The 27681-nt window shown below is 37.9% G+C and overlaps 1 protein-coding gene and 1 long non-coding RNA gene across 3 annotated transcripts in view; one reads left to right on the top strand and one right to left on the bottom strand.

Moving 5' to 3' along the window:
* The window catches only part of LOC135197949 (translocation protein SEC63 homolog), a 58477-nt gene that overhangs the window by 21012 nt on the left and 9784 nt on the right, over positions 1-27681 (top strand). Inside the window, exons 10-13 of one of the 2 annotated variants that reach the window (XM_064225243.1) lie at positions 3052-3206; positions 9983-10139; positions 19355-19491; positions 22810-23001. In XM_064225243.1, the coding sequence (XP_064081313.1) occupies positions 3052-3206; positions 9983-10139; positions 19355-19491; positions 22810-23001 (641 nt within the window). The remainder of the gene's footprint in view (positions 1-3051; positions 3207-9982; positions 10140-19354; positions 19492-22809; positions 23002-27681) is intronic. The other variant, XM_064225244.1, reaches the window with a different exon arrangement.
* Positions 19739-27681, bottom strand: part of LOC135197950 (uncharacterized) — a 33956-nt gene continuing 26013 nt past the window's right edge. Inside the window, exons 2-3 of the long non-coding RNA XR_010310699.1 lie at positions 21999-22064; positions 19739-20755 (exon numbers count right to left, since the gene is read on the bottom strand). This is a non-coding gene — a long non-coding RNA (uncharacterized LOC135197950). The remainder of the gene's footprint in view (positions 20756-21998; positions 22065-27681) is intronic.

Genomic DNA, 27681 nt, shown 5'->3' on the forward strand with positions numbered 1-27681 from the left:
GTAACCATATTTCACAGTGTAGTAAATGGTGTATATACCTCTTCATAAAAATACCATAAAAAATAATAATAATAATCATTGTATAGAACACCTGAAATAAGTTGTCCTTGTTTGTATGGCCATTTGATTATTCGTCTTACGATAATCTGATTTTACAATGGGGTTAGCAATTAATTCTGGTATGATAACAATTTGAAAATATTTTTAAATTTTGCTTGCAATGGGTGCAGGCAACATCTTACAATCAGAGAGCAAGAGAGACCAAATTACAATAGCCTAAGGGAGCGAGAGAGACCAAATTACACTAGCCTAAGGGAGCGAGAGAGACCAAATTACTATAGCCTAAGGGAGCGAGAGAGAAAGTGAATGATGAAAGAATTGTTGTAATGTTATACTTGTTGCGGAAATGTATATAGCCATAAACAACCAAATCGGAAACAACTTTTTTGCGAAGTACAACTGAATTGGATAACGACAACATCCGTTTAACTTGTATTTCAACCATTGTATGATAGTAAACAAGTACTGTAGTTATGTTATAAATGACGATATGTAGAATAGGACTGAGATATTTTTATGTAATAACGATATTTCTCAATAGATCAAAGAACATGGAAATATACTGGTACTCCTCGTTTAACAACGGGATTCCATTCCAGCGACCACGTCGTTAAACAAATTCATAATTAAACGTGTTATTCTCTTTATTTCGACTAATAGGATTAGTTTTCAGTCATATATGTATTATACACAGAACTAGTTTCCGACATAGCCTACTACTTGACAAGTTTCTGACAACGCTTTTTATCATTTTATTACTCATATATTTTAACTTCATCATTTTATAACTTCATAATGTATAATTTTCTTTAAATTAGCGTACTTTATTTATCACATTTAACCTACATTCCCGAGTTAGCCTACTAGTAAGTATAATACTAAGTCAATACAGTACTAAACGTTTCTCAGAATCTGCACATTATTTAACAGTGACTTTCATATTCTAAATTTGGTATTTCATAATTATCGCTATTAGTTTCTTCGTCATTTATTTTTATTGTAGACGGTAGTGAGATGTAAAAAATAATGAATTTCGGCGATCGCTGGGCATTTGAATGTTGCCGTCAAATGTAAACAAAGCACAATGCCATAATGGGATAAGCATTTTCTAGTATTGGTAAGATTTACGCTTGCACTTCTTACCTCTAGTATCATTGATCTCATGGGTGACATATCGAATACATATGCAAATATACACAGTTGTATAAAAAATTATCAAACTTTATTACATGTAAGTCTTTCAAGCGTACTAAGAGTAAGGAATTTGTGCATGCCAAATGTCTCATTGTTTTGATTAAAAGGATTGACTTGGTAGACTTCTCAAGTGGAACATCTAAAAATATATCTTTATTTTCAAGTTAATATAAAAAAAAGAAAAAAAAACATATTTGCCGGCAACCCCATATAAAAATGGGAACCAGCTGGGAAGAAGAAGATAAAAAAAACATATTTGACTTCACACATTTTCTTTTCATTACTAAGAATTATTCTCACTAAAACAAAGGAGATATGGCATAATTTTTGCTGCCTTGAAGTTGTAAACAGACGTGGCACCACCCATTTGGCCGCGCAACGAACTAATGGAGTTCCCAGACCATAGAATGCCGACTTTGAGAGGTTCAACTGTATAGCTTTTCTTTACAAAGTATATTAAAGCTTTACTTATTGTTTTAGCCATAGATTTCAAGGTTTTCAAAACCTAGGCTAGGCTAGGTTATTGGCACTTACTAGCCTTTCTCTTGCCCACCATTGGCAATGTTTTATTTTTATTTTATGGGTTTTTTTTCTCGCTCTCTTCATGTTGTCATAATTCTAAGTTGTTGTTAAATGAGGAGTACCTGTACTGTTAAATTTCAACCAAGTTGTAGCTGAAGCTGAGAAAAATGTTCAAACTGCTAATGAATATCATCGTAAACTTATGCCATTAAATACAACCGTAGATAAAATTGAGAGAAAATCATTTTAATCAAAGCTACTGGGCTTGAAAGAACACATTTTACTGTTGTTTTCACGCTGATAAAAGATAAATAACATAAAGCTCGTATTACGATGAAATAAAGTGAGAATAGCGAACAGAATCACAATTTTTTTACTCAATAAACATGCCACCAATGCAATCTGTTAACAAAATAAATAATTTATTTCACAATCACAATGAGATGTATTAAAGTCATATTTCAACTTGAAAACACGTATAACAAAAAATTACCATTTCTCATTTAAGTCAAGTATCTAGATATTGGTTTATGCTAACTAGAAGCAAGAAAATTCCCTCAGCATTGAGTTAAATATGTCGAAATGAACTTGTATTTGCCATCAGCTGATTTCCAAACTAAAATATTGACTGCTATGTTAGTATTTTATAATAATACAATATGAGAATACATACTATATTATTGGATACACAGAAGTAATGTATAACTTTTTAAAAGAGACTCATGGAAAAGATGCACATTTACTTTTTCTTCTTTGCTCTCTTAATTTTTGTCACCACGCCATCTACATAGCAGCAGCATCTCGAGCTCGTACCTCAATTTTCTGCTCGCGTAACAAAGCAAAAAATAGACCAAGTGACAACTCGTACATTAATTCACTTGTTCGTCAAGGTACCACTGTATATCATTTATTGGATTAGAATATTGTGTTATGCATTCCCCATGACTAGAAAGTTTTTAGCATTATTTTTAGCCATAACATATTGATGAAGGCTAATTGGTTGGGTTGGTGGGGATTACTTGGAGTATATCCCAGTTTTTCCTATGAAAAGTTGATTTGGTTATTAAGTATTTCCTTTTACAATTGGAATGTATCCTGATTGTATTGCCAGTGTAAACTTATGGCCATTTATAAATTTTGTTTCATACTGCATTCAAAGACAGACCTCGATCATTTTTTCATTCTACCAGAATATACATATATGTTTATTTTATGTGCCTAGAAATTACAGGCTAAAGCTTATGATTTAAATTATTATTTTCCATTTGTATTTAGTTGTTGATGATGATGATAATGTGGTCTTCACTGCGGGAGCCATTGTAACAGTAACAGTCAATTTGTCACGACGCCCATTAGGAGACAAGTTTGAAGATGTTCCTCATGATATCCCCCACCAAAAGCCAGAGGTATTGCCAGTGGAGGAACAACAGGTAAGAGAAATAGGAGTTTTCAGGTAATTTCTGTTTTTTTTATTTTAAATACAAGCAGTTTTATCTTGTCTTGCTTTTTAAAATGATCCTGGAAGGTGCAGAATCAAAATACAGTATAATGTGAAAAGAAACTATACCTAAGAATGTAACAACTGCTAAGTATAGAATATTTGAACTGTAGACATTCAGTGCTCCCCCACTTTTATGGAAGGATAGGTTCCAGAGCCCGCTGCAGAAATGCAAAAATGCAAAACCTGCTCTTAAAATTCTTATGGGTAACTTGTTTACAACTGCAAATACCCTGCACCTGTTAATCTAAAACACTTATAACTGCCTATTTACTAAAACAATTTGATATTTCAAACAAAAACACACCCCAAACCATCATCCCAAAACACCCAATGTCATCTTTACATTATCCTCCTACGGCTGTTACTCATAGGTATACAGGTACACCCCTATAACACTTATAACTGCCTATTTTAACAGTTCATCAACCAACTTAACAGTTCAAAGAATAATATACCTCAGACTATCATCTCAGAATACCTCCAATATCATTTCCAAGTTCTCTTACAACATTACATACCTGCCTAAAACTTTTACTCTTAATTATTTCCTATAATTCAGACATGCATTTTTTTTCTTTATTGTGCACCTAACATAACTTTGTGCATCGTCTACTGTGCTGCGCATAATCTATGTACATTTTAATAATAATGTTTTGTGCTGTAAGATGATTTTGAAATTATATTTACTGCTGTAAAGTACATAATTTAGGATAGTACTACATACTATATAAGTAGTATATCTAAAATATGTGGGTAGTTTAGAACAATGGGATATGTTCTTCCACACACAATGCTAGGTTTTTTTTTTTTTTTTTTTTTACATCATGTTAGTATTCTCGTGATTACATATAGATGTACATTTATGATAAAATATTTAATACAGTAAGTTCTTGGTTTATGTCGTACTCGACCTAGTCATTTTGTGGTTTATCCTCACCTGATAGAAAATTTAGTACAGTAAGTTCTTGGTTTATGTCATACTCAACCTAGTCATTTTATGGTTTGTCCTCACCATCTCCCATAAATTTATATTTAAAAATTCTCTCTCTCTCTCTCTCGTCCTCATCTCTCTCTCTCTCGTCTCTCTCTCTCTCTCTCTCTCTCTCTCTCTCTCTCTCTCTCTCTCTCTCTCTCCTTATATCAGTATGTACTGTACTGTACTGTACACATCCGTCCATGAAATATCAATTACTGTACCATAAACATAAAAAATCCGAAAATAAACAAACCCAGGAAGTTCACTATGAGTGCTTACGTTTGTAGTATGTGTTGCCAAATTTTTGTTTTGTCCGAGTTATTGTACCTTATTTTTAAGTTGCCTGTGATTATCACATAACAGTACACAAGAATATTTTATCACTTGATTTTTCATCTCTAATCACCCTAGAAGTATTTAAAATCTGAATTTCATACATCGGCAACACATTCTTACTCTCCGCCCCAGCACCTGTAAAGTCTCGTCCCCTGCTAGTTTCTGTACTTAGGACTAAATATCTTTTAATGAAAAAACCAAAATATTGATACAACATTTTTTCATTAACAGAATCCATTCATACTGTGCTTAGACTTTGATGTAAACACCTTTTCTCTCTCGCACTCCTAGTATATATATTCTCTCTCTCTCTCTCTCTCTCTCTCTCTCTCTCTCTCTCTCTCTCTCTCTCTCTCTCTCTCTCTCTCTCTCTCTCTCTTAGTTTTAGAGATATGGTTAATAAAAAAATTTGTGCGAATTGGTGAAAGTTCCCGCATAAAATTGAATGATGTGTTCCACAAAGTGATGAGGTGAGTTTTAAAAATACTATACATCAGCACCAGGGAAAGAAAGTAAAGATTAATTATATATATACTCAGCACAACTGTACTCGGTTTATAAAAATGCTGGATACATACAAATGTCCAGAAACTGTGGTGGTGAATTTACGAAAACTTAATTTCTCACCAAACATATACAGTACGTGTTTTTTCCTGCTGCATATTTTGTTCTTTGCGACCATTATTTCTTCAGGCTAACCAATTTTTTTTTTTTCTTTCTTTTTTTTTCTCCTCCCTACACCTACATCTTACAGTTATGGGTGGACCTCAAAAGGAAATCTGTTTTTAAGTGAAACTGTAGTTGATTCACTCTAGGTAGATTCTTGTGCCTACGAGACATTTGTTTAGCGGCCTCTGATTGGCCGGTACTGGGAGGTAGGCTGCTCACTCAGTGTGTCATATTTTTGTTTGTAGCTTAGAAAACTAGCAATATGTTTCTGTTTCTTCATTTATCTCACGTTTTGCAAAAAATAGGAGAGTTTTGATCATACCAAAGGATTTGGTATTAATTGCACAACTAAATAATCTTTTCCTGAAATCAATAAGATAAAACACAAAGGAATTACAATGAGTAAAAGTGAAGAGAGAAACATTTCATTCTTTATACCTGTTTTTATCTATCATCAGATTTTGCATAATTCATGTGATCAAAATAAAATAAAATGTTGTTTTCATACAATAAAATCATCCTGGATACACTTGTTTGTGCTTTCAGATTTTAGATGTTTATAATATGTGAAGAGAAAATGAAGAATGTCTTTTCATGTTGCATCTGTACTTGACTCAGCCTGAAAGGAAGTCAATCTTTCTTAATTCTTTGTTGTTTATTACTTCACAGAGATGATTATTTTGTATCACTCAAATAAGTCTCCGATATCGCTTTCGTTTGAAAATATATTCATATAATAAAATTAGAAACAATATTCTGAGACAACCTGATTAAAGCTTTGGCTGAGTTTGAAGAGTGCGAAGTCTGTCCACAAAGTTCAACTTCTTTGCTAGACTGAATTCCCCACGGCCTGCCTAGATCTGAGCTAATGATATCAGATGCATCCATCTGATTATTACTTTTTTTCCTTATCAGATATGTCCAGACACACTATATGATATTGGATTAGAAATTTTTGACAGCCATAATGGGAATTCTGAGTATTTATTTATAGGAAATGTAATGATGATACAACATGGTAAATATTGTCGAAACTGCAACTACTTATATCGCTAATTGGCAACTCAAATCTCTTGCTGAGACGACAGATGCAACAGTGTCTTGAGATCACATTCTCGGCATTACCGTCAAACTTGTATCATTTATGGATGCAACATAAGACATATTCTTAATTTTCTCTTCCCATATTACACGCATCTAAAATCTGAAAGCACCAGTGTATTCAGGATGAATTTGTTGTATGAAAACACAAGTTTTATTTTATCTTGATCTCGTTAATGATGCAAAATCTGACGATAAGTAAAAACAAGTATAAAGAATTAAATGCTTCTCTCTCCTCCTTTTACTCATAATTCCTTTGTGTCTTATCTTATTGATTTCAGGAAAAGATGACTTAGTTGTACATACAATTAATACCGAATCCTATGGTATGACCAAAACTTTCCTATCTTGAGCAAAGCATGAGATGATTGAAGAAATATAAACATATTGCTAGTTTTCTAAGCCACAGACGAAAATAATAAGAGACTGAGCGAATGGCCTACCTCCCAGTACCAGCCAATCAGAGACTGCCAAACAAACATCTCGTAGGCACAAGAATCTACCTTAAGTGAATCGACTATAGTATCTTCCACACACAAGAGAAGCAGTTGAAAAGAAAATTTACCACTAAAAAAAATTCGCAGAGAGAAATACCTGAAGATAAAAATGTAGTTTTGAGGATGGTCATCTTTGTGGAAAGGTGAAATTTTCTTAAGTTATCACTGTCAGACTTTGTCCATGTTACACCTAGTGATTTTCAAATATTTTTCAGTTGTTTTCAAACAGTAAGACCAAGATATTTCTCTTACAGTAAACATTATCTTGAGAATTAAAGGTTTTTCGGATTAAATTATAACAAAGGTTACCTTTAAAGTTCTTTTCCACAGCTAAGATTATGTATTGTGATAAAGAATTTAAATGAATGTCACAAATAAATGAAGATAATCTTGGGTTGTCCAGATAGTTGAAGCAAGGCTGGGAAATTTTGTGGACAGTAAGACGAGCAAAACAACACTGATGACAGTTGTACTTATTGATTGGCCAGTGGTGCTTATGAATGAACTGTTACTCATAGTTCATCCGCATATGATGGATGAATTGGATATACAACTAGTAAATCTTTTGACCATTCTTTAATTGTAATCTGAGATTGTTGTACAAATGACTAGGGTCTTAATGATAACGGCTAATGCCATCTTTTCTCAAGTTGTTCCTTGTACATGTGTGCCCTTACCACAAAAAATTACGTGATGGCAGGTTTCATTAGCAAGTCCTTTTTTCTTATTTTAAAGGATTAGTTTATCCAGACCTCTGAGCCTAATAAAGGCTCTTCCCAGGCTGGTTGATAGGAAGCCCTTACCTTAGGGATGGTTTGTACTGTACCAAAGCATGGGCCAATGTACAGTCAATTCCCCCTATTCACAGATTTTTCTATGAACTGTATATACCCATTATTCTTGGAAAATTTGCCTATTCATGGTATTTTTCACTGAGAAATATTCACAAATTACAGAGTTTTCATAGTTTTGTGACTAAATTCACTTCTTGCGATAACACTAGTAAAATACTCAGGTACAAGCATTTTTTTTTTAATAATTATCAAAATAGGTAGTTCTAAACGTTTTCAGGGGGGTTTTACGTATCCGTGGATTTTAGCTATTCACTGGGTAATAAAGGCTCTTCCCAGGCTGGTTGATAGGAAGCCCTTACCTTAGGGATGGTTTGTACTGTACCAAAGCATGGGCCAATGTACAGTCAATTCCCCCTATTCACAGATTTTTCTATGAACTGTATATACCCATTATTCTTGGAAAATTTGCCTATTTATGGTATTTTTCACTGAGAAATATTCACAAATTACAGAGTTTTCATAGTTTTGTGACTAAATTCACTTCTTGCGATAACACTAGTAAAATACTCAGGTACAAGCATTTTTTTTTTAATAATTATCAAAATAGGTAGTTCTAAACGTTTTCAGAGGGGTTTTACGTATCCGTGGATTTTAGCTATTCACTGGGTAGTCTGGCACCCATCCCCCCCCCCCGAATATGGGGGTCTACTGTACCTTCACACTGCATGATTAACCCTTAAAAGCCAGGCTGACAAATCAATATGCAGCACCCTAGGCTGGGGAAACTTGAGGTTGGCCAATTCAAGAAAGAAAACGCTCAAGTGGAAAGAGGAAAATATGCGAATACACAAGGTGTAAGAAAATTAATTCTGTGCAGCCTCTTTTATGAGACAATCATAAATTTTACCAAGTTATACATGTTTTTTTCTAATGAATAATTTTACTTTGTCAAATTATAATAACCGCTCATACAAGATCAAAACAAATAAGAACTAAAGTCAGTAACAAATTCTGAGTTATTTGTAGTAAAATATTGACTTAAATTTACAGAGATTGAAAATGCAGTAACTTTTTATGGATTATACTTGTCTTTCCTCATATTTCTTTGACTTTTCTTTGCCAAATACAATATAACACATACTATGCCAACAGAAACCCCAGGGTATATTTGAGCAAATTCATAAAAAGATGTCATGTGAGAGAGACAGTACAAGTTCCCTTGAAGTCAAAATCACAACTAACAGCATTTGAACCTCTTTCCCGCCTGATTCCTTCAAATCGATGGCACGAAATATTGATCCTCACCATGAGTGAATTCATCCGCTCCCCAAAACCTGTTACAGTGAACCCCCATATTCGTGGATTTCTCTCTGGAACATGTACCCGTATCATTCGCAGAAAATTCGCCCATTCACAGTATATTGTTCTATGAGAAATATCCACAAATTCCTTGTTTTTCATCAATTTCATCATAGAATCCACCCCCCCCGTGAATAGTTAGAACCTGCGAATAGTATTTGGAACCCCTATAAAAATGCTAAAAACTGCCTATTTTGTTAGTTGAAACTCAAAAAACCCACTAAAAATGTTCATACTTGGTTTTTTTAATAGTTTTGTCACAAGAAGTGCATTTCATGATGAAATTGATAAAAAAAACTAGAATTTTTGGATATTTCTCATAGACAATTACTGCGAATGTGCGAATTTTCCGCGAATAATGCGGGGAAACGTTCCCGAGAGAAATCCGCGAATATGTGAGTCGGCAAATCCGGAGAACGTGAATACAGGAGGTCCTGGGGAGTCCACTGTATAAACATTTTCAGTGGGTTTTTCTTGATTTTTTACAAAATAGCAGTTGTAAGCATTTTTATTTATCGGGTTTCAACTATTTGCGGGTTCTAGCTATTTAATGGGGGGGTCTGGTACCTATCCCCCGTGAATAGGGGGAAACGTATTTACTTATGAGAGGGTATCCATCCATTAAGGGTTAAGGAAACTTTTTTGATGACAAAAAAAATTGCTTTTGTTGACAAAAACTTTTTTTTTTTTTTTTTTTTTTTTTAAATTAACTCATGGCTGATTGCTATCTGCCTATATGTATGTACCATGAAAGGATTATGAATTTCATGGTAAATTTTAGATTCTCATGGTACTACTTAGAAATAAATCTTTCTGAGAAAATGAAGTTAACCTAAAATTGAACTTGCATTTTTTATACAATGACAGTATGCTGCAGAAACATGATGCTACTCTGCACAGAGGGTGACCAGTTTAATGATAGGAGTTTCATGCTTGTTATATATCTTGCAACTGATTAAATTTTTTGTTTCAGACCACAAAGACCAATTCAGGTTGGAAGAAGCCCCAGAAAAAGGTTAATAAATCCAAATCCAAAGCACAGCAGCCTCAGAAGAAAAAAGGGCAAGGTACAAAGAAAGAAGAAGGCCATCAAGATGAGAAGAAAGAGAAGAGTAAGAAAAATAAAATTGGTCTGTTTCTATAATTTTTAGTTCAGTGTGGACACTATTTTGTGGAACCAGTTGATGTAACACACTTTCACAGCTGACCAGCAAGTTGCCATCAGAAGCATTAATCTTGAAATATTGTTCACTATTGCATTAAAATTTAATCATCATGAATCTTCATGATGGCATTGCCATGAGGTTGAGGAAGATATGTTGAAGCACTAAGGTTATATTGTCGTCTCATTTTATTTGGTGTTGGATATAAAGTAGCAAAGCGTAATTCCTTGGGGACACGTAGTTACTGTACGCATTGTAGTTTGAATATTCACAAACACATGAAGAAAAGAATGGTCTGGTAAAATATGAACCTAACTAGAGAAGTGGAAGTCTGTCTTGTTGCACTGGAAGGATGGATTTTGGATTAATGTTACTTTCAAAAATAGTTTGCTGTTCTGCTTGAAATGTTGCTTTAACTTAAAAGATTAGACTGGTTAAGTAACACCCATCCCTCTTGTTTATGCAACAACTATCCATGGGGAGTTCTTGGCAGCCGTATGTCTTAGATGGCTTATTGTAGGCAATACTAACAGTTCTTTTTTGGCCTTCCTTTGAGTTCTGTCCTTCTTGTTTCATATGTTCCTTTTGGTCTCATCCCAACTAGCTGATTTAAGACATATCCTTGAGACAAGCCCTATGAAGTAAAGAAATATGACCAAGTGGACTAGATAATGTAGTTTATAGTAATAATATTAATGATAATTATGATGATAAAACAGACATTTTTCTTGTGTAAACCCGGGTATATTAAAAATACTCTCAAAACCCTTTAACTGTATGAGGACTAATGCCTTCATCATAGGGAATAAAACTAGATAAACATTTCTAACAGGGCAGATTTAATGTATCAGATTTCACCTAGATCATCCAATTACATGATCAATTTGGTCTGTTGCTGTTATGCTGCTCTTATGATACTCAGTGGGGGACAATAATCTGGGATGTGTCACAAAAATGAGGTAGTTTGTTTTCCACGTAGTAGGAAGTCGTTTGGGTTATTAACATCCCTGACAAATTTGTCATGGCTGGCATTTATCTCTGCACTTCCTCTGTAATACAGTCTTTTCACTGCACTTAAGGCTTGCCCTGGCTGGCTCCTAGCATTCTAGTCACATCACTTTTCCACCGCATCATGACAGTGCAGTATGGCCTGTCTTAATTTGAAAATCTTTGCTCTCCCAGAAGGCTAATTTTCTTCTGTTTCACCAGACTACAACTTTTTTCACAGCTTTCTAGATCCTTCTTCACAGTCCACTGTGTCCCCAAGGTAACAGAAATTTATCACCATGGTTCTCCCTTTCATAAATTTTTAAATAGTGCAGAAGAAAATGATCATTGAATGCTTCATATACTGAATAACTTATAAAATCCCTATGTCATTTGTGATCATCCAGTGATTAGAATTTCTGCACTGCCAGACTTGTTGATGTAGTATATAAATATACTGCTCAGTTATTCATCTTCCCCTATTTGCTATTCTTTGGGTATCAAAAATATCCCAATCTGTGAAATATGACAGAAATAGGGTTATTTTAAATGCAAGAGAATTACATATTGTGACTGGAAAGGGATGGTGAAGGCGAGTACCTCCAAAGGCGTAAGCCCACGACCTGATCCTAAGTTCAGGTCTACTTAATAGTTTTGGCAGCTTACTCTCATGGCTAGTGCCTCTTCTTTCATTTTATACCTTTGTACTTGTTGCTCATTGGTTTTTACTCAATTTTTCATGTAATGTTGTCTTTCCTATTGTTTAATTTCTGCTCATATAAATTATTCCCCTATAAAGGGTTAGTGCCACCAGTGCACTGCTTTACTGAAGGTTCATTGCAGTGTCCCTTCGACCCCTAGCCGCAACCCCTTTCATTCCTTTTACACTACCTCAGTTCATATTCTCTTCCATTCTATTTTCCACTCTCTCCTAGCAATTGATTCCTAGTGCAACTGCAGTTTTCTTTGTTAATGACCTCATAGGTCCCAGCGCTAGGCCTTTGGCCCCAAGTTTTATATTCCATTCCATTCCATATGAATTATTCAAACTGAATTTTTCCTTTCATCTTGCATTTATATACTATTTTAAAATCCTTTCCTTACTCAGAGCAAGAAAAGTCTTGAGTATGTACTGGACTTAAGAGTAGTTTCCAAAACCCATTCATAGTCAGTCCTACATTTTATAGGCATTATTTTAATTTTTTATTGCAGTGTCTTACCAAACAATTATACAGCTGTAGGTTCCCTACGAATGGCAGACAATAGATTCAAAACTTCCGCGGTGGCGCCGCCAGCGCTGATGTAGGGCCAACGCTGATGTAGGTGACGTCATCTCCCTCCACTCGAGGGAGCTATAGGTACAACTGCCCAGGTAACACCAATTCGTTCTCTGCCGGCTTCTGGTGAATATTGGTGGTCGGTGCAGACTTTTCTTCAATACTGGTGAAGTATTCAACTTTGTGTTTGTGGGATTGTAGCTTAATTTCTTTTCTGCAATTTTGTGGCTTTACCGTCATGTCAGACTCTAGTCCTTCAGTAGTTAGGTTTTGCGCCGGAGGGTGCAAAATTAGGATAGTTAAATCAATTTATGATTCGCACACTAAGTGCATTAAGTGTAGGGGTTGTGAATGCTCGAGAGAATCAACTTGTGATGAATGCAAGGATTGGAGTGAACAACAGTGGAAAGTTTTCGTTTCTCACTCGGGGAAGGTAATTAAGGACCTGCTCCTATTCCTTCTCCTCTCATTATGTCTCCGATCTTGAGTCCTCCTACTCCTGCACCTGTAACTCCCTTGCCAACTTCCCGTGGAGTTTCTCCTGACACCATTGCTAGCCTCGAATCTAAATTTGAAAAGAAATTTGATATATTAGCGAATACTGTTATGCAGTTAGGGTTATCTGTAAAGTCTTTCATTGAAAAGACTTCTAGTGAAGTGAGAAGTGTTAGTGCAGTGCAACCTGAGGGGGTGGCTGTTTGTCCCGATAGTTCTCCTAGACGAAGGTCCCTGTCCCGCTCCCCCGCCGCGGGGAGAAGACATACCAGAGGTCCAAGGGAGACTGTCGGGATTTGCCCACAGACAGTCGCTTCCTCCGTCAGTCCTGTGGTGCGACAGCAGGAGTCAACTAAGCACCATTGGAAAGGTGTGTCGTTTAGTCATCAGTTATCGATGGAGTCGAGTGATTCGTCGCCGGTTAGACGTCATAAGTGGTGTGATTCTTCAGCCTCACGTCCATTGAAAAGACGTTCAAATGAAGAAGTGTTCTCTCCGCCCCCTGTGAAGAGGAACAGAGAAATAGACAACCCTCGCCTGTTTTGTAGTGTAGCTACATGGACTTCGCCACGGACTCTCACAACAGCAACAGCCGCCTTCGACTCGATTGCACAACGAACTGCTCCGAGTTCGTCGAGATCTTCGACTCATCTAGCAGTCGAAAGTTTACCTTTGACATCGCATACGACAGAGAATTCGACTGGCGCGAGACCTCCGGTACTGATCGTGTCGAAGTCCACAACTCCAGTTGCTACAACTTCAGCTCAAGAAGACGAGAATTTAGTTCCTGTACGTCGACAGTTGCAGGAGCTGATGAACTGGATGAAAGAAAGCAAACAATGTCCGAAGAACAACGAGTCGAATCAAGAACTCTCTCTGGCGCCTATCTCTTCGGATGACGAGGAGGACTTAGAAGCAGACTCTATTCCTCTCTCGTCCTATTCGAAGCTGTTACACTATTTTCTGGATATGTACCCGGATTACTTCGTAGCAGCCGCTCCCAGGTCACCTGCTTCCATCTTCCTGATGAGAAGGAAGAATTTTGATCCTCTTCTCCCGAAGCTCGTACTGTCTAAGGCTGCTAAACAATCGCTTCGTGATATGGAAGACTGGTTGAAGTTCAAGAGAGAGCTTGGGAAAGCAACTTTCGCCTATCCTGCGTCGAAACTGGTCAATAAGAGGTAGAGGTTCTACGTAACCAGAGAAGCTCCCTCCATGGGAGTGTCTGCCTCCTCCCAGGGGGACTTCTCTGGCCTGGTAGATGCAAATAGGGGGTCTGCATTTGCAGCAGCAAAAATATTCTTTACATCTCCCGAATTGGACCACTTGGTAAAGAATATCTGCAAGATTTTGGAGATTATGAGTTTCTTGGACTGGACGATCGGAGCCTTTGCTACGAAAATAGAAGACTGCCCTACTCTCCAGGAGGACCTGGCAGTGGACTGGCTTGGAGTTTTGTCGTGTGCCGACAAATCAGCTCAGGATGGTTGCGACGAGCTTGCCTCCCTTTTCGCATTCGGGACCCTCAAGAAAAGGCAGCTCTGGTATTCTTTTGTTTCGAGAGGAGTCGCTTCACCTCAGAAGTCCGCCCTTTTGTTTTCTCCTCTCGACAAGAATCATCTGTCCCGAAGAAACAGTGGCCAAGACACTTTCCGCACTGGAAAAGAAGTCCACTAATGACTTAATTGCTCTGTCTTCAAAGCGAGTTAAACCCTCGACTGTGACGCCTACCACCTCGGAATCGCCCTTGCAGAAGAAACCCTTTCGAGGGGGCAAGTCTAGACCGTTCGTCAGGCCTTGATAGAATTTACGACTCCCAACCAAGGCCTCGACAAAATCCGACTCTAAATCGTCAAAGTGATCCTTCAATCCTTCATGCTGCGGTAGGGGGCAGACTGAGCCTCTTTTGGGAGGAATGGAGTCGCAGAGGGGCAGAACCTGGGTAACCCAAGTTCTCCGGTTCGGTTACTCCATTCCTTTCAAAGACACTCTCCCTACCCAATGTTCCCACCGCATTGCCCGCCTACTTTCCAGGCTCGGAGAAGTTTGTAGCTTTAACTCAATAAATAGAGATTCTCGTGCAGAAGGTGGTCATAGAGGAGATAAGCAACAGACCGTCCTTTGGGTTTTACAATCGTCTGTTCATAGTCCCCAAGTCATCAGGGGGCTGGAGGCCCGTACTGGACGTAAGCGCACTGAACATATTAGAAGACCAAATTCAATATGGAAATGACTCGTTCGGTATTGGAATCCCTTCGCCAAGGGGACTGGATGGTATCCCTGGATATGCAGGACGCATATTTCCACATATTAATTCACCAGAACTCCAGGAAATACCTTCGGTTTATGTTCATGGGCAAGACCTATCAGTTTCGAGCTCTTTGGTTCGGCCTCTCGACAGCACCGCTGGTATTTATGCGAGTGCTAACTCCGCTGGGGAAGTGGCTTCACCTCCTGAACATCAGAGTGTCACTCTACCTAGACGACTGGCTTCTCCGCTCCTCTTCGGAAAGCAATGTCTGAAGGATCTAAAGAGGACTTTCATTGACTCACTCGTTAGGTCTCCTTATAAACGAGGAGAAATCTCAGTTATTCCCGACTCAGAGCATTCTCTATTTGGGGATGACTGAACTCTCGAGTTTTTCGGGCTTTTCTCTCACCAAAGAGAGTCCAGTCGTGTCTGGAAGTAGTACAGGACTTCCTGGACCGCAAGTCCTGTTCCGCCAACCGTTGGACCAGTCTGTTAGGGACACTAGCTTCGATGGAATAGTTTGTCAAACTCGGAAGACTGCACATGAGGCCCCTACAATTCTTCCTGAAGTCGTCATGGTGCAGGAAGACTCAACCGGACCCGACAGTTTTCTCGATTTCAGATGAAATCAAGGAGGACTTAGCGTGGTGGCTATCAAAACCAAGACTGGTAGAAGGTCTTTCGCTTCGTCCGCTCCACCCAACCCTTCAGTTCTTTTCAGACGCCTCTGATGCAGGTTGGGGAGCCCTGTTGGGGAAGAACGAAGCATCGGGGGAATGGTCGGAAACTCAACACTCTCTTCATAGCAACGTGAGGGAGCTATTAGCAGTGTACCTGGGACTTCAGGCGTTTGCTCATCTCGTGAAGGGACAGGTGGTTGCAGTTCACGGAGACAACTCCACAGCACTTTCCTACATCAGGAAACAAGGGGGACGCGCTCTTCCACCCTCTACAACCTTGCAAAAGATCTGCTTCTGTGGGCAGAAAAATTTCAAGTTTCGCTAATCCCTCGGTTTGTTCAAGGGAAAATGAACATGCTGGCAGACGAACTAAGTCGACATCAAGTACTGCCGTTGGAATGGACTATCGATGCGAAGGTCTGCCGAGACCTATGGAAACTTTGGGGAAAGCCGATGATAGACCTCTTTGCTACTTCGAGGAACAACAGTCTTCCGCTGTTTTGCTCTCCAGTCCCGGACCCTCTTGCATAGTCAGTCGATGCAATGTTACTAGACTGGTCGGGCCTGGATGCGTACGCCTTTCCCCCGTTTGGCCTGATAAGACAGGCGCTGAACAAAGTGTCATTTCACGAAAAGTCTCTCTGACACTAGTCGCTCCGTTCTGGCCAAGGAAAGAATGGTTCCCAGATCTCCTCGATTTGCTCGTAGATTTCCCCAGGCTTCTTCCGTTAAAGAGATGTCTACTCAGACAACCACACTACGCAAGGTTCCACCAAGGGTTATCCGCTCTGGCACTGACAGGATTCAGACTGTCAGGAGTCTCATCAGAGTGAAAGGTTTTTCGAGACGAGCTGCAGAAGCTGTCGCTAACTGCAGACGAGATTCTTCTAACAGACTATACCAGTCTAAATGGGGAGTGTTTCGAAAGTGGTGTAAGCAAACTAAAGTCTCTTCTGAAACGTCTGTGAACGAAATAGCGGATTTCCTTTTATTCCTAAGAGACGTTAAGAGTTTAGCACCTTCAACGATTAGGGGATACAGAGCAATGCTGGCTTCAGTTTTTATACACAGAGGACTAGACTTATCTACAAATAGTGATCTTTCCGATCTAATTAAATCGTTCGAGAATTCCAAATCGTCTAAGAATTCAATTTCATGGAATCTCAATATAGTTCTTAAATGGCTTTTGGGTCCTCCCTTTGAACCGCTACTTTCTTCGTCTATGAGGAATCTCACCAAGAAGACGTTATTTTTAGTTGTGCTAGCTTCAGCTAGACGAGTTAGCGAACTACATGCGATGGACAAGAAGGTGGTTTTTCTCATGGTGACGCAGTTTGCTCCGTGGAGCTCAATTTTCTCGCGAAAAACGAGAACCCTTCTAATCCTTGGCCACGTAACTTCGTTCTCAAGAACCTGACAGACTTTGTAGGCCAGGAAGAAGAAGAACGACTCTTATTTCCCATGCGGGCATTAGAATATTACCTCTGCAGAACAGAAAGAATTAGAGGTCAGTCGAATCGTCTGTGGTGCTCTGTGAAAAACCCCTCTCGCCCTCTCTCAAAAAAACGCTATCTCCTTTTTTCTGAGAGAGTTAACTGTGGAAGCGCACACGCAAGCGAACAATGCAGTGTTTACTTTGCTAAGAGTGAAAGGGCACGAAGTTCGGGCAGTAGCGACTTCTCTCGTGTTTCGACACAACTTGTCGCTATCCGCGATTCTCCAAAGTACCTTTTGGTGGTCTAATTCGGTGTTAGCTACGCATTATTTGAAAGAAATCAAGACAGTGCTCGAAAATTATAAGTCTCTCGGTCCGCTTTCTGTAGCTGACATGGTGTTGGGAGAAACGACATAGGGGGTTGCTCCCTCTGTTAGCCTATCTTTCGCCTTGTATCAAGGTTGACAAGTTAAAGGGAAGTCTGGGGATACAATGTACCTGGAGTACTCACCAGTCATTTTAGTTATAGTTTTGGTGGGTAAAGGTTTTTAATTAGGTGTAGGTGACAGCTTTTTCATGTTGGTTATTTCTGGTCTTAGCCCAGGGCAAGGGCAATGTTTTGTTGTTTCTTCATTGAGTCAGCAGTGAACACCATGACTATGAGGATCTTCCACTCCATGTAGAAGCACCCATTGGTCATATTCCAAGCCTTCTACTAAGTAAGATGAGCACCAACCAGAGGCAGTATTCTCCTGCAGTAGCTCTCTTGCAAGGTAAGGTACAACAGGCACTAGTAACAGTGCTTTTGGGTATTTTTTTCAAGAATCATATGTTATTTTTGAATTAAAACTCACATCCACAGCCCCCCGTCCTTGCAATAGGTAATCAGCTGTATAATTGTTCGGTAAGACTGCAATAAAAATGGAATTTTCATTGTAAAATAAAATTTTATTGCATACTTAACGAACAATTATTAATCAAAGCCCTCCTGCCTCCGCACAGGTGGATGGCTGGGCAGAACGAATTGATGTTACCTGGGCAGTTGTATCTATAGCTCCCTCGAGTGGAGGGAGATGACGTCACCTACATCAGCGCCGGCGGCGCCACCGCGGAAGTTTTGAATATATTTTCTGCCATTCGTAGGGAACCTACAGCTGTATAATTGTTTGGTAAGTATGCAATAAAATTTTATTTTACAATGAAAATTCCATTTTTACCATTGCTTATGCTATGACATTTTTTTTATTGAAACCATGACAAAGGAGTTTATGAAATATTTTATGATGAACCTTTGTTTGGTTGAATTTCAATAGTCAGCAATGATGTTGCATCATTTCTCAGCCATTATTTTTGGGCCTTGTTTCCATTTCCATTCCCTTACTGTCACCTGTACCATGATTTTGCTGGCACTAATGAAAAATTACAGTAAGAGCTTTATACAGTTTCCCAAAATTTACAGCACATTCTTGCCAGCACAGGATAGTCTAAAATTAATCTTCATTTGTTCATTAGGTTTATTTTTTTTATTTTTGCTATTTTATTCAGGGCATTGGTGCCTTACATGATATACAGTAATTGTTAGTCTGTGCTTGAAGGATCACGGTGTTGTGTCTAATGTACTACACTTCATCACTAGAATGTATATGAGTTTTTGGTGTTTTTCCACTTGGTAGAAGCTCACTGAAGTCTTGTTTTCACTTTGTTTTCACTTTGGTAATGGCTTTGAATTTGTTTATAAAGCTTTACAATTAAAATATTGCTAGTTATACATTGGGTAGAAGTTGTTCTGATATATAACAATCCATAGGTAAAGTATCATATATTTATCTGTTTGACATACTAATTAATGCATTTTTCAGAAAAGAACACTGTTTGAAACATGTTATTCTAAAGAGTCTCGAGAAATGTTGTATTAGTAAGGAACTCATTTGTAATGATTTTTACCTACTGTTAAGGATAGTTTGTCTTTACACCGATAGGTGAGAATAGAAGCTTTCTTTAACATTAGGTATCCAAAAATTAAATTTTTATAATGAAAATTTACATGTTTTGAACAGGCAATGCTGGTATGCTTCAAGAGGACCTTGCACCTGAAGAGAAGGTTGGAGATTATACAGATGAAGAAGAGTCTGCATCTCATTCAGACGAATCATTAGCAGAAGAAGCAGATACAGAGTCGCACAGAGATGATAAGGTAAGAAGTTAATAAAGTTATTTGAATGAATGGTAAGAAGTTAATAGTTATTTGAGTGAATATAATGAATACTAATATATTGCCAATCTAAATCCTTTAAGGACATGTCATTTTGATTTAGGATAAACTGAATTGTTTTAGTTTGATGTATGAGTGTAGTGCTGTTTCTGTTATGAAAGATTTGCACAAAATAAATGATAGTGCATTTCTGAGAATGATAGTGCATTTCTGAGAAGGGAAAGGCAATATACATACAGTAAACTTTTTTGATGTATTTAATAATAAAGTGATTGTGTAGAATTCCCAATGCCAAGAAGAGGAGTAACTTTGTATAAGGTCCAATAATATATCGGTGGTAGAATGTGAAACTTTATTAAAAAAATGTTTAAAAAGTTTTTTGAACACTATCCTGGGTTCATCTTTAGTCCATCTGAAGGTGAACCCAAGATAGGGTTCGAAAGCTTTTTATACATTTTTATAGTCTCAAAGTTTACCATTGATATACTGTATTATTGTGGACCTTATACAAAATAAAGTGATTGCATATTTGAGCTTTATTTTGGAATTACTGAAGTCCCTAATGCAGCTTACATTAGAAGAGGCAGAATGGGGTTATTGCTTTAGATTCATAGTGAATGTTCCATTAAGATTGTGGTAATCATAACTGATCCCATTAAGGATTATGCATTGTCCAAAGTCCCATTATGGTACTTTAAGGAATATAATGCTAAGAGAATTTTTGTCTATGGATCTTACACAGCTAATGAAAAGTCATTATACATGGTCCCAGGCAGAAATAGAGAAAAATAAATTAAACCAAAAGTTTATGGATACATTTAATATAGCTCTCAATACTGTGGTATTTACGGTAGTGCACTCAATAAACATAAACAGCTTCAGTATTTTTTTTCTAATGGTTTTTTTTTTTACTAATTTAAAAAATATATATTTTTACTTCTATAGATAGGGTTTAAATTAACGATTAATAAAAAAATTTGTGTGCATGAAGCATGCTCTAAATCTCGGTTGCAGATATTGTATCATTTTTCTGGAGAAGATGGCTGTTCCTTCCTTCTTGGTTGTTGGATTAGGTTAAACTGTAATTTGACACCCCAAGATATTGTACCATGGGCAGATGTGCTATGTAGCTATTGTATATACAGTGGCACCTCGTTTGTTGAACTTTCCGTTTTTTGAACAAATGCTCATACTTCGAACTGATTGATTATCTAGTTTATACTTCTATTCGACAGCCTACAGCATCCTATAAAAAAAACTGCATTAATTTTTTTTTTTATTTACAATATATCAGTTCAATGATAACCATATTTGACAAAATAAATAAAATTATAAAGCATTTCAATATAAAATTGACTTTCAGTATAAAATTTAGCATAAAAGATGTATAAAATCGTACGTAACCACAGTGACGTCACGCCCAACTGACTCGAGACTGAACAAGGGAGTGTTGATATGTTGAGGAGAGAAGGAGAAGAGAGAGTTAAAATATTAATGTATGTATGTAAAAGTAATAACAATTCACATTAAAAAGGGAATTTCACAGTAAATTTATAGTAATGATAATATATAAAAACAATCAAATGCAATAGAGAAAAAAAAGCCTTAATTGAGCCAGCGTTCAGTACACCGAGTGAGGTCTAGTTGAAGATTATTAACAAAATAGTAAATGAAAGAACAAAGCTTTTCACAATAAAATTTAGCATAACGATTAACAAAATCATTCATCATTGCAGTGGTGCACAGCTAATTTGAGGTAGAGGGAGGTGGCGTGTATATTTTTGAGGAATAATAAATAAATGATTTCAAGTTAGTATTGTGCGTCGTGATATTGTTGAGGAGAGAAGGGACAATAAAATCTTTACTAATATGTATGTAAAAGCTGTAGAAATTCACATAAATAAAATTTTATTTACAATAAATTTAATATAATGATAAAACATGAAAACAATCTAATTCAATATAGTAAAAAACAAGAAAAGAGAAGGGAAAAAAGCTTGCTCGAGTCTGTGTTCAGTGCGTTGAGAGAGAGAGAGAGAGAGAGAGAGAGAGAGAGAGAGAGAGAGAGAGAGAGAGAGAGAGAGAGAGAGAGAGACCCAAATCACTTCTATTTGTTAAGGCAACATACCTATCTAGTGACAATCGCTTTTTACGATTTTTTACTACTGTTAAAGTAACTCGGCTTTGTAATAAACAAACTTCGATTGTTTGTTTAAACGGCTTCCTTGTGAAAAGTTATTTTACCTCACTTTCCTTATCTTGCATTCTTGACTTACTACATATTTGTTTGCAAAATCCTCATGTTTATTTTAAAGTCTGCCATTTGCCAACAGCAAGTTGATGTGTTGTGGCATAATTAATCTCTTTTGTGCACTTAAAAACCAAGTGTAAACACGCTGATTACTCTCTCTCTCTCTCTCAGACACACACACTATCGATTCCTTTGATTATCCTTGTAAAATGTGAATAAAATTGATTTTGCAATCAACCTTTGCTTACTGTGACCATTTCGGTTTCCTCAAAGGGTTCTTGCTTCTCTTCCCTCCATCCCCCAGCTGGCCAGGCATCGTTTTCACCAAACAGTTCGAAAATCATAAAAAGAAAAAAGAAAATTTCGAAAATTTTACTTTATATAACGCACTGTTACTTCATATGACGTACTGTTTCATTACTTTACATTCTTAATTTAACTTTACAACTCATTATTAATTGAAATTAATGAATTATTCTGATTCCTTTTATTTCTTATGGGGTTATTTGTTTCATATTTCGAACAAATCATACTTCGAACAGCCTTCTGGAACGGATTAAGTTTGAAGTCTTGGGTACTACTGTACGTACCATATTGAAGATTTTGTCCAAATTGTAATGCAAGTAGTACTAAGAAATATACCTGCTTATCAAAAGTTTTGTTTCAGACTTTATGTAATATTGTATTATGTGATAGCTTATTTCAATCAAATGGGAGTAGTAATGTTTTTCAAAAACTGTGTGAAGAAATTTGTCAAAATTGTCAAAATTTCCAAAGCAAGGTATAAAATCTATTTTGATTTGGCTGAGTAGTGTACTTGATGAAAGTGATTTGGTCATATCTTCTTGAATATACATATAATAATAATAATAGTGTAATAATACCAAGTAAATTTGATATGATTTGGAGTTTTTACTTTGCTATTGTTGAAACTACATAATAAGGGAGTTGCATTTATTATGTATAATAAACATGTTTATTAAATTAGGCTCTGGCTATATTCTATATTACCAAATTATTTGTGCTGACTTTCAGTAATTGCTTTACAGAATACTGTTGATGATGATGATGAGTGGGAAAAATTCCAGAAAGGTTTGACAAAGAGAGAAAAGGCTCTTGAAGGAAAGTCCAAAATATCGCACTCTGTACATTGTCCGCATTTCCCAGAAGACAAACAAGAACATTGGTGGACATACGTATGTGATCGTAAAAAACACATGCTTATTACTGCCCCTTACCAGGTAAGCTAGCTATAAGGAAGGCTTAATATCAGTAACTAGCAAGAGTGATTAAGGTTTAGTAGTACCGATACTTTGGACTTTACTATATAACGTAAAACCAAAGATTTTTAGGCATCTGGAAATTCTAAGGCTATTGACTGAGTTTGAATAGTGTATATTAATCAGTATTGCTCAGTGTGTTCATCCTGGCCTAGAATAGATTTAAAGCATACAGTAGACAGCATAGTTATGCCTGGGTGCCTTCTAACTTTGGTCTCCAGTGGGCAATCTGTTAGAGCTTATATACAGTAGTAAATATTTGTAACACTTTATGTAACATAACTAGTCTCATTCCATTTTCAACATAATCATTGATGATTCTGTGATTTTATCTCATTAAGTATTTATGAGTTTTATACATTCAACTTCCCTGTCAGATATATACTTAGCTATAGTCTCCGTCGTCCCCGACAGAAATTCGAATTTCGCGGCACACGCTACAGGTAGGTAGGTCAGGTGATCTACCGTCCTGCCGCTGGGTGGCAGGAATAGGAACCATTACCTTCTAGAACCAGATTTTCTCTGTCGCCCGTATTGTAAACATACGTTTGCGGTACCTCCTGACTTGATTTTCGTGTTTCATCACCATTGATCTTCTGGGCTGGCTTTTTCAGCGAAGTACTGGATCTTTGGTTCGGCATACGCTTTTATTAACTTTTAGTAACTTTTTAATGAATTTAACTTCGAAAATTTCGAAGAATAGAGGACGTGTAACTACCGAACTTTTCGGTAGATACTCACATAGTTTGCAAGAAAGGGAAATATTAATAATTATTCATAATATGTTTAATAAATGTTGTAATTTGATTGAGGAATATAAACTAACTTCCTCCTTTAGGAAGTAAGACAAAAGCTTATTACTAGAAACGCTTCCTTTAGAAGTTTAATAGCTCTCGTACTAACGAGCAGTTAGAGTATTAATAGTACTAGTAGTTTTGTATCCTCATCACCTTCTTACTTCACAGAACTACAAATTCATAGTGCAATTTGAAGATAAAGGATTATAGCTCGAAATGCGAGCTATTAAAAGGTAAGAAGTGATTATAGTGTTCCTCTTTGCAATAGAGGGTGCGTCTGATTGGCTCTGTCTCGCTCCCAGGCCTAGACCTCTTTCAAACTCCCTGGCCCAGAGGAGAAGGAATGTCGAAAGCCGTACGGAGGTTATGGAGAATCCCCACCGATCAGGCATCCCCTCGGCAGAATCTGTAGAACGTCCCAGACTGCCAAGGATAGCCATTGGAAAGGCATCCTAAATCAGTGTGTTCCCCTTATTTATTATCCGTCTTGGCGGATAAGGAGAAGGAAGATTCATTGATGTAGATTTCATGAAGATGCAAGGTAATCTCGTCATGGGTATTAAAACCTCAGAAGGAAGTTTTACTTCACATCAAGATGTCGCGTCCATTGGACTTATACAGGATAATATTGGTTCGATACGGACAGAGACTAACATAATTTAGGATCGAAACAGTCGCAAGGAGCCTGCCAAAAGAAGAGGCAGGCTCCAGGCGCCAGTTGGGCAAGAATCACCAGTCTACGGGGATCCTTTAGAGACTGAAACATCTCATGCTTTCCAATATAGAGCTGCGAAGTCACTCAGTCCCTCACAGATTAGAAGTCCTTCTCATTCAGAAGAAAAGGGGAGGGCTATGGAATAATTATCCGATAAAAGGGATCAATCTCTTTCTGATCTACTCAAATTAAAGGAAATTTCAGACGACGACGTTTCCAACAAGGGAAGGACTGTCGAATTTTAAGATTCTTACAGCACTTCTTTATGTATAGGAGATTCTCTGACCCAGCCTGCGAGAACGAGCCACAAAAAGGCTCCAGCCACCAGCCAGGAGCCAACCAGGCGCCACCCAGGCGCCAGGCTCCAGGATCTCCAGCTTCTTAGTGTTTGGAGATAGAATTCACCAAGAGTCTCCTCTTTGAGATTTGTCACAAGATTAGTTGTTTCCTGACAGGGACGCAAAATGTCGCACAGGCGGCCATCGCCCGTGTCAGGATGGACTGAGATTGTGGGAAGTTTCTAGCAAGAACAAACTTCTCATGACAGGGAATATAGTGGTCACATGAGCGACTTCATCTCTGTCCTGGGGGTTTGTTTCGGAGAGACATTCTTTGCCAGATCAACCTTCACCTGACAGATATTCAAGATGTCGCACAGGCGAATGTAGCCCTTATCAGGATGGAACTGGTACTGCTTAAAAGCCCTTCACTTAGTGAAGAGAGGCTCTCTCCTCAGGTGACTCACTCTTCTCCCAACATTATGAACAAGAGATGGAAGATATATTAGACTCGGAAGTCAAGGAGGGTGCAGGTCTTTCAGATTACAAGACCTTAGCAGCCCGTTTATGGCGAGAGTTTGGCGAGTCTCGGGAGTCCTGCCAACTCTCCCTCTCCTAGTTCTTTTCTATTAAGAGGATTATAAATCATCCTCTTCTAGAGATATATGCAGCAAACCGGTCTCAGAATGAGAGCTTTTCAATTGTTTCAAATGGGACAAGACTTGTAGGAGCTCTCATTATTTGGTTAGAGGCTCCTTCAAGTAATAGAGGCGCATATTACGGCCTTATGTCCAATAATAGGAAACTGGAATGATCTACGGTATGGTCAAGTCTTATGCACATACCGAGGTTAACTACAGAATTCCTAGTATCCTTACAAAGGTTTCCTAGATTAATGCTGTTTACCACAATGTAACAGTATTATAAAGGATTCTAATACGGCAGAGCACGATATAATATAATTCTCTCATCCTTTCGAGAAACGCACACCACCTTATTAGAATCGGATATTGCTCAGGAGAAGATGGATGAATCGGATGGGAAACATTCTCTTCGTGGCAGAAGTTGTTTCCCTTAATGGACTATACTATGTCTATAAAACTTTTTTCCTACTAAGAACGGAATTAACATGTGAAAGGATGCCGGGTACCATAAAGGCACAGATGTTCTGGGACATAACCTAAAAAGAATTAGAAGCGCCAGCCTGGCGCAATGCGCCAGAAGCACCATCCAAGATAATTTCTCGTTTTAGCGAGTTATTAACCTAAGAGTCCAGTAGCCTCTCGGACAGCAGGCTCGGTAACGGCAAGATTCGTTCCTGATTTCGTTACCCGTCTAATCGGAAAGGGGTCGCTTATAAGGAACGATGAAATGATTTATTTTAATCACTTAGGCCAATTCCACGACTCTCTCATATCGCAAGGAGCATCGAGAATCTCTTTTTTCGCCCCTGTTCGCGTTAACAAAAGAGAACCTATTTGGAAAACAGACACGGAACGTAACGATCCTTAAGAGGTTCGATGCAAGATTTTGCACGTCCGTGAGAACCTTCTCGATTGACGATAATAACTGTTAACGTATGTCTAACATTTATTGGAAAGAGTTGTGAGAACCTGCGGAAAGTCTTCTTCATAGATCTCTTTGCAAGGTAGAAGATGAACAGGCTTCCTATAGACTGCTTCCTTTTCCTCGAACCAAGGGAGGTAGCAATATACGCCATCTTTAATTTAAAAAGGGGAATAAACTTTAGTCTTTTTTCCCCTAGTTATAAATTCTTAACAGATATTAAGATAAATGGGCGTCAAAGGATGAGAGGATGAATGCCTCATTTTGGCCTTAGAGAGGTTGGATTCACAGAGGTCACGTTCTTCTCTCAGCATGTTTCGGAAGGCTTTTCCAAGAGTCTGGATATTCTATCAGAATCTATTATAAATAGACCTGAAAAACCTCTCCACTCTGAGTCTGTCTGCGTGCAGACTGACCAGAAGTAAACATGAGAGGATTTTTCAAGGTAAAGGACGAGTGTCATGCAAAAGGCATAGAATTGCTGCAGATCGTGCTAGATGGAATGGGGAAACTGTCCTCTTCCTATACCTCTGTGAACCACATAGCGGTCTTTCTTCCCTTTCAGGGGGAAGAATCACCTTTGTATTTTTCTGCTATCAATGAACGCAGTAAAAGGCTATACTCTGTCTCTACAAGGAGAATTAGAGATAGCAGAGAATTGAGATCTTCGGGATCTTATACGATACCTCTATACGACAAGAGTAGGATATCATGTACTTTGAATGGGATCCTATTTTGGGCCTCAGATTCCGTGTTCCGTCAAGATGGAACTGCTCCTCATCAAACTTCTTTGAGAAATTTTTATGAGGAAATTCTTTGTTTCTCTTGGTCCTAAACGACCAAGAAGACAAGTGAATTTTTGTGCATTGGAATCTCGAATCAGATTCTATGGAGACTCGGCAATGGGTTCTTGCCAGCGTAGTATGTCTGGCAAAAGAACTAAAACCCTCTATTCCTGACTCAACGCTTTCAGATAGAGGTTTCGTTGTCCAGGCAGGGTACTTACGTTTTCATCTACACAAAAAGAAATGGTTTATACGTTTGCCTAAAGTGTCTTTGGAATGTGATGAGGGCTCGAAATGCTTCCCAGAAAGTGTTCAGAGGGATACTATAAAGAGCTAGAAATCAGGAGTCCTCCCAATTTCAGCTCGGAGTCTCCTTCAACTTCCAGGCTCCTTACCTTCCTTCAGGCAAGGATAGGGAAGATTCTGCAACGAGAAACCTCATCAACATGTAAGAAGAGATCTCGTTAGCAACGGAAGTATTCAAGAAGGATCCTCCACGG

The sequence above is a fragment of the Macrobrachium nipponense genome, chromosome 21 (genome assembly GCF_015104395.2).
Source record: "Macrobrachium nipponense isolate FS-2020 chromosome 21, ASM1510439v2, whole genome shotgun sequence".
In the NCBI taxonomy this organism is placed as follows: Eukaryota; Metazoa; Arthropoda; class Malacostraca; order Decapoda; family Palaemonidae; genus Macrobrachium; species Macrobrachium nipponense.